This window comes from Hetaerina americana, unplaced genomic scaffold, assembly GCF_022747635.1.
Source record: "Hetaerina americana unplaced genomic scaffold, ioHetAmer1.1.p SCAF_3, whole genome shotgun sequence".
Classification (NCBI taxonomy): domain Eukaryota; kingdom Metazoa; phylum Arthropoda; class Insecta; order Odonata; family Calopterygidae; genus Hetaerina; species Hetaerina americana.
In genome coordinates, this window is record NW_027286874.1 from 36447402 (window position 1) to 36466384 (window position 18983).

General features: G+C 39.8%; 1 protein-coding gene across 6 annotated transcripts in view; it reads left to right on the forward strand.

Moving 5' to 3' along the window:
* Window positions 1-18983, forward strand: part of LOC139690981 (uncharacterized) — a 133447-nt gene that overhangs the window by 37802 nt on the left and 76662 nt on the right. For all 6 annotated transcript variants that reach the window (XR_011701547.1, XM_071588670.1, XM_071588673.1 and 3 more), the window contains exons 2-3: window positions 2054-2129; window positions 10878-10997. Coding sequence is in view for 5 of the 6 variants with exons in the window: in XM_071588670.1 (XP_071444771.1) it covers window positions 10932-10997 (66 nt within the window). In the remaining variant the exon portion in view is untranslated. The remainder of the gene's footprint in view (window positions 1-2053; window positions 2130-10877; window positions 10998-18983) is intronic.

Consider the following 18983-nt stretch of genomic DNA (forward strand, 5'->3'; position numbering starts at 1 on the left):
GTATACCTGTATTACCTAGGGGAAGGAAATAGGGTCCACGTAGTTAGGATATTGGAAGAGTAATTGCGCTAGGAAAACAAGCTTTTAGGTAGGGGAGGGAGGTGATACAAGGACCCTGAGTAAGACTGTGAAGAAATGATTAATGAAAATTTTGTAATGAAACGTAGGTTTGCAAGATGTGTAACTTTGGGTCAGTTATGCAAGAAGTTAATTGTAGATTGGGTAGTACATGATGGGTGGGTGTGAAGAAAAATGAAATAAGGGAATAGAGGGAGAGGAAAAGATAAAGTGCCAAGAATGGCATGGGTGGAGGGAGGTTTCTTGAGAGAAATACAAAGGAGGCAAAAAAGTGGATGAAAGGTGTTTTGATTGGTGATGGAATGTCGAAGGCTGTCGTCTAGGGGGGAACGCTAGACAAGTGAGGTCAAAGGAAGGAGGAAATGGATAGGTATCTTGAACAGGATATAGGGAAGCCACAATTTGGTGGAAGGAATGTTGCGATTCCTGCAGCGCCTTTCCCATCAGCTGATCTTCCAGCTCAAAAATACGCCCCCCTCTATTATGTTTTGTTCAATAGCTACTACATTGTCTCCATAATTGCCTCACTCACACCCGCCGACGCTCAAATAAAACTCAAAACACTAGAGCTGGTTTTTATAAGGCATATCGTCACAGATAGTTCAATATTATTCCCTAGAAACCCTCAATGTTGCTCATATCCACCGCCCTTTCAACTATTAACCAAATCCTTCCTCCCCATTTCCTGCCTCCATAGTTCTTCCCTTTATTCCTCTGAAAAGGTGACTACGCCTCCAAAACTTTCAAATCACAATTGAGTTTCTTTTTATGTGTTCTGTGCTTTCGTTTGTCACGCCTATACCACTCAATTGTTGTATATGACCACTTGGAGAGCCTGTCCACGGACAGCGCATTCACAAACATGGTCATTATTTTTAAAGCCGAAAGCGGAAGCAGGAAGTATTCTATTTGAAGGTGTGTCCTCGCATTTTAACCTTAACTACTATTTGTGGAATCAATAATAAATTATAATACCTTATATCTCAAGTGATAAATTAAAATATTAAAAAAATAATGAACTGAAGAATATGCCATTCTGGACCCTAAACTTCACCCACCTGAGAAAAATGCTTAATTCGCATTTACCTTGTTCCGGCCCTTCCGGAATCTTAGTGACTCAATGCCAATTATAATGGAGATTGGTATCGCGTAGGTATTTTTCTGCGAATGGGTAGCAACTGCTGAGAAAGATTTATATCGTCATTAACAATGTTTGTGGATGGTTGCGTAACTTGCATACGAAGAAAGATGTCGGAATTACGATGGATAAATAAGTACTCCTATGCTTACACACTGAACCCTGCGTCTTATACGATATTTTGTTCGGGATAGGGTTACCAATTAATTTTCTATTCGCTATGACGGCATTAGTGAGGAGTATTCCTCGTTTTAGCTGACTAGCTGGTTTTTCCCCACGTTACCACATCCACTTTTGGGATCCTGGGGTTACTCTTGAAGGAAGTGGGGAAGATGAACTCGTATTCAGCTTGGTTTCATTACGCATTAATACCAGCTGTACCAAAAGTCGTGCAATTATCATGACCACTAATAAATTTCCGGGATTAGAAAGTATGATCGCTGAAGTTATGAAACTCGCTGAACCGAAACATGCTAAGCCGAATGTTTAAAAAAGAATCGTTATTATTTTTAGGGATATGGTTGAATGAAACATGTTAATCTGTATTGCATTTTCAGCGCGAAGTGATCCTTTAAATGTTTGAACACTACATCTGTCATTTTGCTGTAAGAATGTTTAATGTTGGTGAAAAATTCTGTATTACTATTTCTTGGATAGAGATATTTGGACTTGTTTCCTGCCGTTTGCGATGATGTGTTTGCTATTAGCATTAACCATAAATCTTAATCTTCGAATTAGATAAATTCGTCACAAACTGTTAATTTTCTCTCTTCCTCCAGAGAGACAAAGTGGGATGTGAGAACGCTTATGCTTAAAATATTTTTTTCTTTTTTTCAGTTATCCTCAGAGAGAATATGGCCTTCAAAAGGAGATAAATCGTTTTCAGAAGCAGTATGGCCTGATGATCTAACTAGTAAGTATGCATCGTTACGTGTTTATTCATTCTTAGTTATTAGTTTTTTGTATTAGGAAATAGTTAGGGACATCTTTGCATGAGTAGGATTTTCATGTCAAAGAATATAGCTAGTTAAAAAAATTATAGTTCACGTGATGTACGAGTATTCATTGTTCAAGGTTTTGTGATGATGCGATTCCAAAAAATGGATTGCGAAAAGATAGGCTTATTTGTGTATTATATATATATATATATATATATATATATATATATATATATATATATATATATATATATATATATATATATATATATATATATATAATACATTGTGCCTTGCCCGGGTTCGATTCCCGGGCAAGGCACTCTGGGCACCTGCAGCTCCACCCAAGCTAAGTGATTTTTCGGGTAACAGGTCTTCCTGGGAAACCATAACCGGCACAGGGAAGGGAACTGGCCCCCCTACCCTGATGTGTGAATTTTCACACGCCGTATAGGGCTTAGTACTGAGTGATCTACCATCACCTACTAAACCGACCTTCGGGTTGATTACTGTGTTTATGGTTTTATATATATATATATATTTTTTTTTTTTTTTTAAGGTAATCTACCGGTTAAGGTAGGTTTTTGGATGGACACAACTACCAAACAAATATTTTATTTCTCCTAACAAAACACAATATCCATCATCCTACTCTATATCAGGTCCCTCTTCATCTCCGCGTACTTTCTTCCTCCCTTCATCCCGTCCAACATCCCTATCCTGTTCCTTCCCTTTCCTCTTTTGCCCAACATTCTACCCTCCATCACAGTCTTCAACATCCCACTGCCGGTCATCACCCCCTTCATCCACTTTTCCTGCCTCCATAGGATTTCTCCCAACAAACCCCTCTCTTCGCCCACCATACCAAGTACTTCCTCATTTGTTTTCTTCTCTGTCCATTTCACCTTCTCCATTCTTCTCCACACCCACATTTCAAAAGCCTCCAATCTACGTCTATCCTCCTGCTTCAATGACCACGTTTCCGCGCCGTACATAGCTACGCTCCATATCAAAGTTTTTACGAGTCTTTTCTTAACATCCTTACTCAAAGTCCCCGTCATCAACTCCCTCCTCCTTGTGAAAGCCTCTTTGCCTAGCGCAATTCTTCTCCTTACGTCCCTACTACTTTGACCGTGTTGGTCCAAAACACTACCGAGATACGTAAACTGTTCTACCTGCTCTAGTTTTTGCCCTCCTATTTTAATGTTAAGCTTGCCCTTTTTCTTTCTAGAAAATCGCATAACCTTTGTTTTATTAATATTGATTCTCATCCCATACCTGTCGCACTGAATTTCCAATTCACTCAGCAATGCTTGCAGCCCCTTGGCTGACTGACAAACTAAAGCTTGGTCATCAGCAAACCTAACTGATTTTACGAATCCCCCGCCCACTTTCATTCCTACCTCGAGTAGTAGTAGTTTTGAGGGGAGGCGACCGACAGCTGAGGTCATTTGCGCCATAGGGGATGGATAGGAAAGGATGAAGGGTGGAGAGAAACCCGGCGTCGGCATTAGCCTACTCTTTACGAAAGGCGCCAAGGGGTCCGCGGCTTAACGTCCCATCCGACGGACGGCGTACTCACTCAAAGTGCCCTCCACAAAGCACCTCAAGCAGGGATCGAGATACCTCTGAAAAATATTCAACACCGCCGGGATTTGAACCCGGGCCCTCTGGGTGGGAAGCCAGTACGCTAGCCCCCGCACCATCTCGATCGTTCTTCCCATGCCTCTTTGATCATTTCCTCTGCATACAGGTTGAACAGCAACGGTGATAATGGGCAACCCTGCCTTACACCCCTTCCTATCACTGCCCATCCTGACTCCCCGTTTCCCACCCGCACCTGAGCAGTCTGAGACATGTACAGGTTGCGGATTAGCCTCCTTTCCCTCCAATCTATTCCTATTTTCTGCAGAATACTCATTAGTTTTTCCCAATTCACTCTATCAAACGCTTTTTCGAAATCTACGAAACAGGCAAATACCTCCTGGTTGTGTTCTATATTCCTCTCGATTAATAATCTCATTACTGCAATGGCATCACGCGTACCTCTCCCCTTCCTAAACCCAAACTGATCATCCCCTAAGTAATCATTTGCCCTACTCTCTATCCTTTTGTTTATGATCCTGAGAACAACTTTAGCTGCGTGGGATATCAAACTAATTGTCCTGTAGTCCTCACATGACGTGGCCTTTACCTTTTTCGGAATCGGAACTAAAACTGCTCTCACAAAGTCTTCCGGCCAGATTCCCTCCTCATAAATGCTACGGATCAGCCCATATAGCCTCTTCCTCCCACATTTCCCTAAGCATTTTAAAAGTTCCACGGGAATGTTATCTACCCCCACGGCCTTATTTAGTTTCATCTCCCTTAATGCCCTTTCTATCTCATTGTCTAGTATGCCTGGACCTAAGCTGTCTTCCTCTACGTCATTTTCTTTTTCAATGTCTAACTTTGTAGGTCTGAGTTCTTTACTATACAGTTCTTCTATATACTCCTTCCATCTCTCTTGGATCTTTCCTGCGTCAACTATTACCTTACCCGCCTTATCTCTAACTGTTAGCATAGCTCTTCCTTTCTTACTTCCCGATAACGATTTAACTTTGCTGTACAGCGCACCGATTTCACCCTTCCTCAGCAGACTTTCCATATTCTCGCACTGCGTCTTCCACCATGCGTCTTTTGCCTTATTTGTTGCCCGCCTCAATTTATTGTTCAATTCTTTGTACTTCATTTTGCCTAATTCTGTATTTATATTCTTCCATTTTCGCCGCTCATCCATCTTTGTAATCATCTCATCCGTGATCCATGGTTTCCTAGTCCTTTTAGCGTTAACGGTTCCAATAGTGTCTTTTGCGGCTTTAGACAACCCTTTCTTGATCATTTCCCATTTTTCTTCGATAGTACTAAGCCCCATGCCATCCTCCATGATTTCCTCTACCGCCTGTTTGTATTCCTTCCTTTTCAACCCATTTAATGCTTCTACATTCCATTTTCTAACTCGCCGCCCCTGCCTTATCTTTTTGAAACGTACGCTACATTTCATAACAACTAAATTGTGGTCTGAGTCCGCATCCGCCCCCGGGAAGCTGTGGGAATTTATCACACTGTTCCTAAACCTGTGTCTAACCAGGATATAATCTAGCTGATATCTTCCTGAGTCACCTGGCATTTTCCATGTATACCTGCGTCTTTTGTGGTGTCTAAACCAAGTGTTGGTGATGACTAACCCCTGTCTCCTGCAGAACTCAACTGCTTTCTCCCCGCGGTCATTCCTCGTGCCTAAACCGTAGTCGCCCACCTCATCACCATCTCTTCCTTCGCCTACCGTCGCATTCCAATCCCCCATCACTATCAAATGTTTCCCAGCAGGAACACACGCGATCATGTCCTCTAACTGATCGTATATCCTATCGACCTCTTCTTCCTTATGGTTGCTCGGTGGCATGTATACCTGAATAATAACTAAGTTCGTCGGTTCTGCTTTTATCTCCACTAGTAGTATTCTATCCGTTACCTGCTCTATGTTGACTACGCTTCTTCCTACCTCTTCATTTAATACTATGGCAACCCCTCGTTGGCTCTCGTCCCCACCGCTGTATATTATTCTATACTTATCACTCCAGTAATCCCCGCTATCTTTCCATCTCACCTCGCATAGACCTAAAATATCTATATTTCCCCTTTCCATCTCTCGCTTAACATTCTCCAATTTCCCTGTCCTCATCATTGTCCTAACATTCCACGTTCCTATTCTAACTAATTTTGTCTTCTTCTCCTGCGTCTTCTGTCCTGCTGCTGCTGGTTTTCCCCTGCAAGGGTTTCGTGGGATGACGACCGCGGAAGCCTTGCCTCCCCCGCTGCCGGGCACGACACACGGCCGATTGGGCCGAGCCCCGTGGTTGCCAGGACTCAAAATATCTCTATTGTCCATCATATTTTTCTAGGGAATGATAATTGAGGTGGTTTCCCGTTGCCTTCCTCAATAGTGTTTTTAACGTGACACCATCACTTACTGGCCGCCCCACTGGGGTCAGACGCCATTGCAGCCGCCTCACTGAGGAACAGACGCTGCGTGGACTACCTTTCGTCTGGCTCCTAACCTTCGATCTATCTGGCATGGGTGACCCTACCAGGAGCAATTTTTATTACTCCTGCCAGCACAGCTCTAGGGGTCATCGGAACGCACAAGCCCTTCCACCACGTCAAGGTTGTAGTCCGGGGAGGGATATATATATATATATATATATATATATATATATATATATATATATATATATATATATATATATATATATATATATAAGTGAAAGTTTGGAAAGATTTTGACGCATAAGTGTTTAGAGGTGTATTTTTAGCTTATTTGTACTCGTTTGTGGAATTCCGTTCCTATTAACTAGAACCTTGAAGTGTTGGAAGGGCTTGTATTTCTCAATGATAATTGCTCAAAGTAGGGGTCAACCATGTCAGAAGGCCGAAGGGTAAGAGCATGGAGGCTGAAGAATTCTTTACAGTCGATGTGTAGGAGCCATGCTAAAGTTAGTCCGTGCGGCGGTTGTCTCTGAGTGAGGCGGTTGCAAAGGCGTTCGACCCCAGAAGAATGACCATTTCAGTGACGGTGTCACGTTAAAAATATTATCGAGTAAGGCAACGGAGAAACACCTCAATTATTTATAGCAATCAAATATGGACGCAAATATTAGTGAAATTATCGTGGTATTACATATTTTCTTGCGTTTCAAGTGATAGTCAATTCTAGTTTAAATCTGAAGCTTTATTGTACAGTATTTTAATTCACTATTTCGTTTGGGAAAATTATCAAAACAAGTTTCGTTAACTTTATTTGTGTCATTTCAGTGTACTTCACATTTACGTATGACTAATTTGTACCCCAATTCTCTGCCTACCTATCTACAAGGTGTGATCAGAAAAGGACAGGACTAATTTATAACTTGTTTATTTCGACGGATACAGCTTAATCGAACTTTTCGTTCTCAAAGCACATACCCTGGCGGACGACACACCTTTTGCCAACGTTTCTTCCAGCTCTCGAACCCTGCCTGGTAAGCCCCCTTAGGGATCCTCATAGATCCGCTGTACAATTAGTTTAAATGTCCGCAATAGAGTTGAATCGTCTCCCTTTCAAGGTTGATCTGAACTTTGGAAACAAAAAAAAGTCTGATAGAGCCGTCTGAAGAGTAGGGTGGCTGTGGGATCACGGAAGTTCGGTTCTGGCGAAAAACTCGGTCTGGATCAGCGCCGTGTGAGCTGGCGCGCTATCGTGGTGGAAACGCCATGCATTGTCTCTCCACATATCCGGCCTCTTTCGGCTCACTGCGACCCTCAGCCGCTTCATAACCTTTAAGTAGAAATCTGTGTTGACGGTTTGACCTTGAGGGACGTATTTGTAGGCCGCCCCGTTCGGGAATCTTCATCTGTCGAGGTTCTGCCCGACTGTTTAAAACGACTATACCACTCAAAACACTGGCTTCGACTCATAGCTTGATTAACAAAGGCTTGCTGAATCATTCCAAATGTCTCCGTAGCACTTTTGCCCAGTTTGAAACAAAATTTCACGCACATACGCTGTTCCTCTAGCTCCTTCATTGCTGCCGTTGCACGCGGCGACGAACAGGTTAAGACACGTACTGCTGCTGCTGCGTAACGACTCGACGTAAAAAATGCGACACCTCGAGTTTTAGTTGCCAGATGTGCCGCTAGATGGCGCACTGTCTCTCGTTTCGATCCGTAGAACGGTTTGCGCAGAATAAAATCAGTCCGGTATTTTTTTGATCACCTATTGTACATGGTACCCTCCAAACCACGGCCAGGGTGTGTGGTAAGGGATGATTAAAATCTAAGACTACTCAATTGTTTCTGGCTCAACCTTGTGGAAATTCATTTTAATGAAATTAAGAATACAAAGTAACTTTCCACTGTCCTTTATTAGCGTACAACCGGTTTCAACGCTCAAGCGTCATCATCAGGTACAAAATAAATCAGTCGCAGTTCACTTATATACCAATCATGAGGGAGAGGAGGGGTGGGTGAGAGAGGGGGACGAGGAGGAGGCGAAAGAAATCGCAACTCCATTTTCTTTCGCCTCCTCTTCGTCCCCCTCTCTCACCCACCCCTCCTCTCCCTCATGATTGGTATATAAGTGAACTGCGACTGATTTATTTTGTACCTGATGATGACGCTTGAGCGTTGAAACCGGTTGTACGCTAATAAAGGACAGTGGAAATTTACTTTGTATTCTTAATTTCATTCTAAGACTACTATTGACACAAAATATGTTTCCCCCACATCCCGGTCAGATAGTGTTATTCTGATCCCTTATCATTCTTGGAAACACTTTTACCTTAAATCTATATTTTCTACCCTCAAATCTCTCCACTTTTATTTACATTATGCCTCCTATCGTTGTGCGATGGGGTCAATAGTACATTTTCAACATCATCGCTAAAGAGACCTCCTTCCAAATTATGCAATCTATAATTTAACCTTCGCTCCTTGAGTGAGTCCCTACCAAGTTCCTTTAAGAATTTTTACACGCTACTCTGATTCTCATAACAACTTTTTACAAATATACTACGCTACACGCGATCTAATTCGGCAACTCATCTAACTTCATAAGGATAACATATACTAGCAGCATATTCTAATTGAGGTCTTATTAGCGAGAGATAAAATCGCTCTTTGACCATCTCTCCACTCTCCAATATTCTTTTAATAAATCCTAAATTTTTGCTGGCTTCTCCACATCTTTCCTGTATATGTTTCACCCTGGATAGGTGGTGAGTAATGGTAACGCCTAAGTATTAAATGGAGTGTACCCTTTCTATTTCGATATTCCTCATGCAGTAGGTTCTCCGGAGTGAACTACTCATATTCCTTAAGTTCAACACTAATATTTTTTAAGAGTAATTCTAATTCCCAAATGTCCCACCAACGTTGTATAGCAGGCGGTGTCAACTGGTGATGCTGGTATTGCCCATGATTATAGTGGCGAATTCTGTGGGACTGGCATCGGGTTTTGTACAGGTATGACAACTGACCCACGTGAGCGAGGAAATTGTTCAAAGTATTTTCAAATGATATCTTTATGTTAATTATAAACTTCATGGTTTTTCATCTTCAATTTTGGACGTTGTACGAGGGTGGTCTGAAATGTTTCCGACCTCAGAAAATTTCAGAAAAAAATGTCTTGTATCTTTGTTAGATCGGAAACTTTTTAGACCACCCTCGTATATATCAATTACATTATAAAGAGCAAAGTACTTTTTCACATCATTGATTTATAGTTGTTGTGAGCTTCCTTATTTGAATCATTTTATAGAAATATATTTTAACTAAAAATTAGAAAAACTTAATTTTTAATGCTGCGTGTCTGATGTGTCCCAGCCTCACACTCAAGCGGTGGCTTGCAGTGTACCATGCATAACAGAAAAAGAAATAGAATAGAATAATTTTTGTACATACTCTCTTAGATACGCACGCACAATCCAGGATCGGATATGGGTTTTACTTTATTTCGCACAGAATGTCATTTTGTGGTCGCACTCGCCATTAGGGGTGCATGTAGGTGAGTATGTGGAGGAGGGGTGGTAGTAAGACAGTGTGATTTGGGGAAGTGGTGGGATATACCTCATGCGGATCTGGAGGGGGGCTAAATGACTGCGGCGTTAACGGAGAGACATGGGGAATACGACGTCACGAATGCTGTTTTACGCATTAATAATTTGGAGGATATTATGAAATTTAATGTATCAAAGACAACTTTTTCCGCGCACCTTACTATCTACATTCCCAGATGTTTTGACTCGTTTCCCACGGTAGTTAAGTCCACCAACTTCGTTCCCAGCAGTATTCTTATGGGTGAAGAGGATCACAACTGCAGAGATAATAACGTACTGGTGTGTGTGTGTGTGTATATATATATATATATATTTTTTTTTTTTTTTTAAAGTAATCTACCGGTTAAGGTAGGTTTTTGGACTGACACAACTACCAAACAAATATTTTATTACTCCTAACAAAACACAAAATCAATCATCCTACTCTATATCAGGTCCCTCTTCATCTCTGAGTACTTCCTTCCTCCCTTCATCCCGTCCAACAACCCTATCCTGTTCCTTCCCTTTCCTCTTTTGCCCAACATTCTACCCTCTATCACAGTCTTCAACATTCCACTGCCGGTCAACACCCCCTTCATCCACTATATATATATATATATATATATATATATATATATATATATATATATATATATATATATATATATATATGTGTGTGTGTGTGTGTGTTTGTGTGTGTATATATAATTGGTGGGTCGCGGTAGTCCAGGGGGGGTGTAGAGCGTTGGACTGCTGACCGGAGGGGCCCGGGTTCGATTCCCGGGCAAGGCATTCTGGGCACCTGCAGCTCCACCCAAGCTATGTGATTTTTCGGGTGCCAGGTCTTCCTGGAAAACCATAACCGGCGCAGGGAAAAGAACTACCCTGATGTGTGAATTTCACACACCGTCGGGCTTAGTACTGGGTGAACTCTACCATCACCTACCAAACCGACCTTCGGGTTGATAACTGTGTTTATGGTTTATATATAATTGATGAACCTTATAGGTTTTTTCCAGAACCATTTCCGTTACATTTATTCCTTCATACACTGTATGTTTCAAACCTGTGTCATTAATTAGCGCTTACTATCGTCGTGTTCTTTAACAGGATTGCTAACGGAATGCAGTCCGCCTCGACCCGAGTGTTGGCGAGCAGCTGACCATGAGTGGGGGAGGAGGGAGTGGAGCGGGAGGGCGTCTGCTCTTGCAAGATGCCCCCGAGCCCGAGGTGAGTAGAGGGGGCGGATGCAATAAAATTTACGGAATATTTCCATGGATGCATCCTAATGCATTTTCTACCTGGTGTATGATTTCTTCATTGTATTATCTTTTTAGAGTCAACCGAGTTACCACAATAATTGGTCTTTCGTTTGCTAATTATTACTATTGTGAAGTGGATCCATAAGGTGTTACTCATTTTTGTTAGTCTATTATTTAGCTATTTCGCTTTTTACTAGAGCAGTTCGAAACTAAATCCGAATTAGCGCCGTGCTGGTAAAGTCAAGGAGGAATTGGATCACCGATCCTGTCACCTCGCGTTTAGAACGATTCTCAATTATTAAACTGCAAAGATCTAGATATGCGTTTAGCATTTGTGAAAATGTTTCCTGCTTTGCTTGTCCTGTGAAGCCTATCGCTTATTAGTGATATTGGTATATTGTGTACATTTATAATATACTACGCACTGTATGATACCTGTATACTACCGCGAAAGATTCCATGACTGTTGTTCGTATTAACTATTTAAATATGCATTCGTATTTAATAATCATTTTATGGAACGACTTCAGGAACTTTAATTCTGTTAGGAATGCTAAAATATTTAATGAAGAAATGACGGCTGGATTTTCCAGAATTGTAACGCTTGTATGTGTAATCTCAGTCGTAACTTGAGCCTATTTTTAGGTATACGAGATGGCAAGTAATGGGTATTGTTTTTGATAAACTTATTCTCACGTATTGTTTGTCCTATCATACGAAACCCCTCCATTTTCCTTTAAAACGGTATCCTATCAAGCCCATAAGTTCGTCGAAACCTTGGCCAATTTGAACTTTGCTACGGCCTTTTTTTATACCATTTCTCTCGAGGAACTACCAATTTTCTCGAGTTTAGATTGATATACGAGGGTGGTCCCATAAGTACCCAGCCTGACCTAGAGATGGCGGTAGTTGTTTTTAAAAATATCACTGTATTAGAAAGTGCTCAATCTATAAAGCATATTTTTCAAGTTTGAAGACACCACGTTGTTTAGTATTTGTTTGGAAGCAATCAATAGTGAACGTTTTCAGTTAGTTTGTGAAAATGGAGAAAATTAGTCATCATTATGTGATACAATAATTTTATTTGAAAGGCCTCACCCCAACCAATATAAAAGCTGAACTGGATTCTACTCTGGGAGAGTCTGCTCTTTCGTTTACAGCAGTAAAATATTGGGTAGCAGAGCTTAAACAAGGCCATGCGAACTGTCAAGACAAGCATCATATTGGTCGACCAAATGATGTGATGACTCCAGGAATGGTGAAGAAAATCCACAAAATTATACTGGATGATCGTCGACTGAAAGTGAGCAAGCTAGCAGACAAAGTAGGCATTCCAAAAAGTGCGGTATATTAAATATTCACTGAAAATTTGGATATGAGAAAGCTGTGTGCAAGATGGGTGCTGCGTTCGCTCACACTTGAGCAAAACCAGCGTCGTGAAGATGTTTCAATTGGTTTAGCAAAGTTTCACAGCAAATGCAGAATTTTCAAAAGGCCATTTCATAATCATGGATGAAACATGGGTCCATTACTTCACACCCGAAACAAAAGAACAATCAAAGCAATGAATTCCAAAGGGTTTCCAAAGAAGGCGAAGGCCATTTCATCTGCAGGCAAGGTCATGGCGTCGGTTATTTGGGATGCACGTGGGATACTTTTGATTGACTATCTTGAAAAATCAAAAACTATCAACGGCGAGTATTATGCGAACTTATTGTAACGTTTGGGCGAAGAAATCAGGCAAAAGCGGCCGCATTTGGCTAAGAAGAAAGTGTTGTTTCGTCAAGACAACGCACCAGCTCACAAATCCGTAATTGCAATGGCCAAAATTCACGAATTAAAGTTCGAATTGCTACCTCATGCACCCTATTCGCCAGATTTAGCCCCTTTTGGATTATTTTCGGTTCGCAAACTTGAAAAAATGGCTCGGTGGACGAAGATTTTCCAACCGTGAAGAAGTGACGTCGGCAGTTCATGGCTATTTTGAGGAGCAAGACAGTTCTTATTATAAAAAGGGTATCGAACTTATTGGCCATCGATGGGAAAAGTGTATAGAGCGGAAAGGAAATTATGTTGAAAAATTAATACTTTTTTTCCAAAATGTTTGTGTTTTCTTTGTTGGGTGGGGTACTTCTGGGGTTAGCCTCGCAACCTCATTTTGATAGTATGTGAGGTATTTTTAAGCGGAAAGGCGACTAATTGAAATTTTTATGATCTTTTTACGGCATCTTAAATATTTCGTCAACATTAAACATCTCGAAGAAATAAAATCCGGGGATAAAGTTGGGCTGTTCAAATATCAAGTAGCCATAAATATTACCACACACCCAATGTGAGTGGGAGAGGCTCCGTCAGAGCGTGGCCGCGTTTGAGATGAGTTGGTATTGTGCGAGTTGTTAGAAATGCCGGAAATTTGGCGCCACGAAAAGGAAACACAACTTAAAATTGTTGCAAAACTGGAAGGAAGAACGCGACATCAATCAAGTACGTCACTTTTATAGTCCATCGCGTGAAAGCCTGATAGTCGACTGCTCGTTGAATTTATTGATTCTGGTTTGTAAATTGTAAAGAACGTGAAGTGGCAGGTATGGTGATTATGTTAGTGAGCGCCGCTGAAAATTTGTGACGAAATTAGACGAGAGAAGAGGGAGGGTCCCGAATATGCTAATAATAGTGTAATTTTATGTAAATTATGGACACCCCATTTAATAGGGTACTTGCCTACTTATAAAAAGTCGTGGTTGCTAGTTTTGTCTAGGGATTTACGCCGACGCATGACATTTTTCATTAATATTCACGGTAGGAAATAGTCTCGGCTGTTGGAATTCTTACAATACTGAATCGACTTAGTTCCATAAAAATGTAAGGAGTCACAAGGGTGATATGGAAGACGGAGTTACGAACAGTGTTCGATTATTCCTTTAATTGGAATTTGTGTTTTTATGTAAATCGGTGCTTCATACATCGTCATCAAACCCATTTTTTTCTTTATCGCCATAGTTAGATTTTAGAAATTAACATGCGATATTGGAGCGCTATTATCCTCGTTTATTACACCTTAAAGTGAACAATAAGGTTTCTACACACGTATTGCTTCTGCCAACGCACTAATTTTAAATACTCTAAATGATTGAGGCAACGAGGAATGAGTTGATGCGGCGTTCTAATGGTCTTCCATTTCGAGATTCCTGATGTGAACCTGAATAGTTTCATCCGGATTCCGATAAGTAGTGTTCTGTCCTTCGGTTGGATTTTATAAAATTTAACTTTCGCTCTAGGGTTCTTGTATTTTAAATTGAATTTTTGCGGTGAATGTATGTTTTTTTCTCCTGACTTTTAAAAGCGTCTTACATCATTCATTTATCCCGTTGACTTAGGTAAATAGTAAGGATAATATTTCCAATCCAGCAAGAAAAACTTTTAATTTATTCTCTCGTGCTAATAAAATGACAATGCTGCTTGCCCTTTCCCTGTTGAATGTCGGGACCATCGAGATCGACAATTATGAAAATTAAATTATTTGCCGATCGAAAACGATACCTTCTTCATCCTTAAAAATAAATGCGGCGTACGGAGTTTTCTTCCTTGGCTCCAATCGTTCACAATATGATAGTCGGCAATTCCGGTCAGTTCATTTTTAATGGTGGAAACATCTACATTTTTTCATTTGTCTCTTTCTAATCCTGTTCACAAGTACGTTAGGCAAGCTTCTAGGTGCCTCTTTTGAGTGATGTTGTTACGTACGGAACGGAAAATAATGAGGGCAATCTCGGGCCATTGCTCACATATTAAAATGAGGGAAAGGAAGAACATCTTGAATGAAACATATCGTTTACTTCTCCGTCCATGAATCAGTCTCCTGTAGCCCAGGACGGCTGTCGTCAATATGTGTAACAGTAGCAGATTGTTATGTGTTTTTATAATAAAAGTTTTGGACGGCACTCCCCATATTTCCTGTGCCCCCCTGGGTGAAGGATGACAGAAAATCATGACAAAGATTACAGTGTTTTCCATTTGCAGTTATTTGGGGAAAGTGATTTTGTATTATATACTGTCTGGAGTATAGAAAAAGTGAAATGGGTTGGATTAAAGGGAAAAATTAATGGTTAAAAAGTAAAACCGTAGAAAGTTATTTCTCTGAGGGGTTGACATCCATGCGATGTAAAGTTTTCCTTTGCTGGTCGATGCCTGCTAAAATATTGCTTTGATTATCCTTCCTTGGGTTATCGTGCTCAGAGTGTATATCTTGCGTACCTCTGTATTATATTTTTACCTACCGCTAGCCAGGAATTACCATTCAACTAGCTAAGAAGAGAAATTCTGCACATGGTAGGTAGAAACCCGAAATAACACATACGCGGAACCGAATACCGCAATAATTACTGTACGAGTAAAGTGTACCGAAATTACGTCCAATTCGAATAATCCTTGACATGGAGTCCTTCTGAATTCGTCTTAGAATCAAATCAAAGGCTTTGTTTCCGCAAATTTATGTAAAAAATTTCTGGAATTACATTTTTATATTTTTTCCAGTGGAGCATTTCCATCGGACATCATTAAGAATTTGTTACGCCATATTTCTTTCCCTTGCGATGGGACTGTTTTTACATGTGGAACATGTCATGGATTCCCTAGAATATGCGCAGAATCCTGCGATTATTTTATATGTGCTAGTTGTTGATGAAGAATCAAAATCGAAAATGGAACAATAAAAGTTACGGGAAATGATGATGGGAAACTGACGAAGAGAACTTTGCTGTGGTCGCATTGGCATAAGCTTGTCTCCAAACGTCCAAATATGCCAGGATAAGTTTTCGTAGATTCAAGGGGGAACCGTGTGACTATATGTTTTATTTGGGATTGCCGCCCTTGTGGCTTATCCCAATAAGGGGTGTTTTCGACAAGCGACTTTACCTATTTGTTTTGCTGGTTTAGCACCAGATGGGTATTCAACATCCTCCGGGAACTTTATCGCGATGACCACGCAATAAGCACATTTTTAAGCATCGCCCTTGCGAGAATAAAGCAACCTTCTCTTCCTTGATTCATTCACTTCTACACCTCCTCCTTTTCCCCAATTCCTTAGTTTGGGAACAACACCATTAAATGGATCGCTACTGCCGACGGTTACAACGCCTATCATCGACCGTGTTTTGGAGGAGAAACAATCATTCACCAGAATTATTTTCATCCACGCCTATAAATATGTATCAAACTGTTGACTGCATAAGTTAATTTATTTAGGTAGCGTGAGCCCATAAATCTTGAACCTTGTAACAAAATCTAAGCATTTTACAACTTCTCAAATTTTTATTTTTTCGTGCAAAACAGAAGTACAGCAACAAAAGCTTCGACCGTTATAACCCCATGTCACTCTCGAGAGTGCGAGGTTACAAAAGCATCTGTGGATATTGTATTTGGAATTCAGTGTTTCTTATTAACTTTATTCCATTCCGTATCGCGGTTGAAGTGTCCCGACGTACTTCAACCCACTAACACGTCTCCTCATTTCAAAAAAACATCTCTTTGAAATTAACCACAATTCCAATATCGCACCAAAAAACTCATCGTCCTATAAAAAATGGGAATAGTCCTTCGCAGCAAAGACACCTCCGTCATCGTCGTATATGAGTACATCTTGTCCCAGATTCATTGCATTGCATTCACCTCCCCTCGCGTCTATGCCCCCTCATAACCCCCACTCTGCTTCCCCATATTTATCACCTACCATATGGGTTAACTTCTCCCTCCTCCGCCTTTGTTGTGTAACCCGACCGCAAAGGTCCACTTCATAAAAACCTTCTTCTACTGACCTCTCTGGCCTTTCGTCTACTCCCCCTCCTCTGTTTATTCACTCATGTGAATAATTTTTAGAATTCTGAAAAAATTCATCAGAATTTTCTTGATATCTGCTCCTTCCGTTGTGACCACTGAATGAATGATGTATGGACTTAACTGTGTGACCTCTCATGAGCTTAAAATAGAAAGCATGGCTGTCCGTGAAATGAGTCCCCGCAGTTGTTATCTTGTGTAAGCGAATAGCATGGCTCCTCTGGAATCTTGCTTTTGTGTTTGATCTTTTGCTCCACGTTACAAATAAATCTTTAAAAGCAAAAAAAACTTAATATTCAGTTTCATAATTACTTTGAATAATTCAATACCTCTTATAATGTTAAAGATATTTTTGAACGGTTAGTAATTCAGTTATTATTTTAAATGCAAAGGATATGAGCTGAAAATTAGTAGCATAAAAATGTAAATGCGCAATAAGGCTACCCAAAATATTTTCTTTACACTACTGCTGAAACAAAAGTATCCTACTTACTTAATTTGTGAAACTTTCTTGGTGTACGTTGATATAAAAAATAATGTTAGCATGTTAGACTCTGTTATTTAAAATTACTCTTCGGAAGTTTTTATTTATCGCATTGTCTAAAATTTTACTTTTACTTAAATATAAACGAAAGTTAACAAACACAGTGATAACAGTCACCAAAAGTAAACTTAGTGCAATGAGAAAGTAGTAAATTAAAATTGTGATTTTTCAGCGCAAATGAGTTTTTCATACTCGAGAAACGAGTTTCAATTGATATAGCAAACATCATGTTTCAGAAGTCAATGTTTTCTAATAGCTCTTCCATTTGCAATAGGGAGCCCGCTTTTAAGCTTCTTCGATCTTTGCGTCGCTCATGTGTCAGTTACGCAAGTTAATTGGAGTTCAAGCAATGTCGTACTGTGCTCAAGATATGAAAATGGTATTAGGGTACTATTGAATTCTATCAAAGAGAAATAAATTCGAACATGGGTAACTCGCAAAGAGAGAAATGTGTGAAAAGACACAATTGTTAGTTAGTTTGAACTTTATATATTCTATACCTTACATTAAAAATGAGCGAGATAGAGTTCCTGTTATTGCATTATTTAGAAATAAATTATAGTAGAAATTCATCTTAGAAGTAATTATCTATCGATATTTTTTTTTATTTTTGTCATCAGAATCCGATCGTTTTCTTATCCGAGACATTGTAACTAGTGGAATGGAAGCATTGATATGGGACTAGAAAATCCAAAAATAAATCGACCAGTGCTACTTCCAGAAGATCGAATTTCGTGTGATTTAATCAATTATAATCGGTTGTTGTTATAATGAACTATGATAGCTAGCGTAGATATTATTAATGCGAACAAAAATCGATGTTAGGCTCTGTGCAATGGCAAAGAAACTTAGGAAGTTCTTATTTTTGGAACGTCATCTCTAAAACCTTTTTGGTCAAGGATCCATGTATAGTCTTAAAAAATATTGGGCACCCCGAAGATTGCATTTATTTGAACGAGGAGATCTCAAGGGTTATTTTTATTTACAGAAAATGTAATCAATATTTTAATACTTTACACTTAGAAACTTTACACTTCCACAATAAATATTTAATATTTCACGAAAATGGTTTCGATGCTGCGCATCATCATCACCTGATGGCATCGAAACAATGGTCGTGAAATATTAAATCTTTATTGTGGAAGAGTAAAATTTATTTTTTACCCTCATCATGAAGGAATTCCACGAAGTTAAACCGGAAACTGTTATTCTTTTAATACTTTTTTATGTATTCGTTTATATACGAAAAATTCTAAAATTTTTAATCGTTATAGTATTTTCAAATAATACATCTGGTCATATAAATACCCTGAATTAATTTTTCGCAAATCTTAATCCCTTACTTATGATAAAGCAGCTTGATTCTCATGTCTTCTGGTGTGTTTTTTCCATCCTTCAGTTTTTGTTGAATATTAATTAAATGAATTCCAGACACGTACATGTAGCGAAGCGCTGAAAGGTTTGTAATAACTAAATCAATTGCGTAGTCTTTAGTCTTTAGGATATACCTCATGAAGAAACGAAAGAAAGAAATCTGCAAAAGTGAAAGAAAGAGATCCGAAGAAATACGTAGTGATG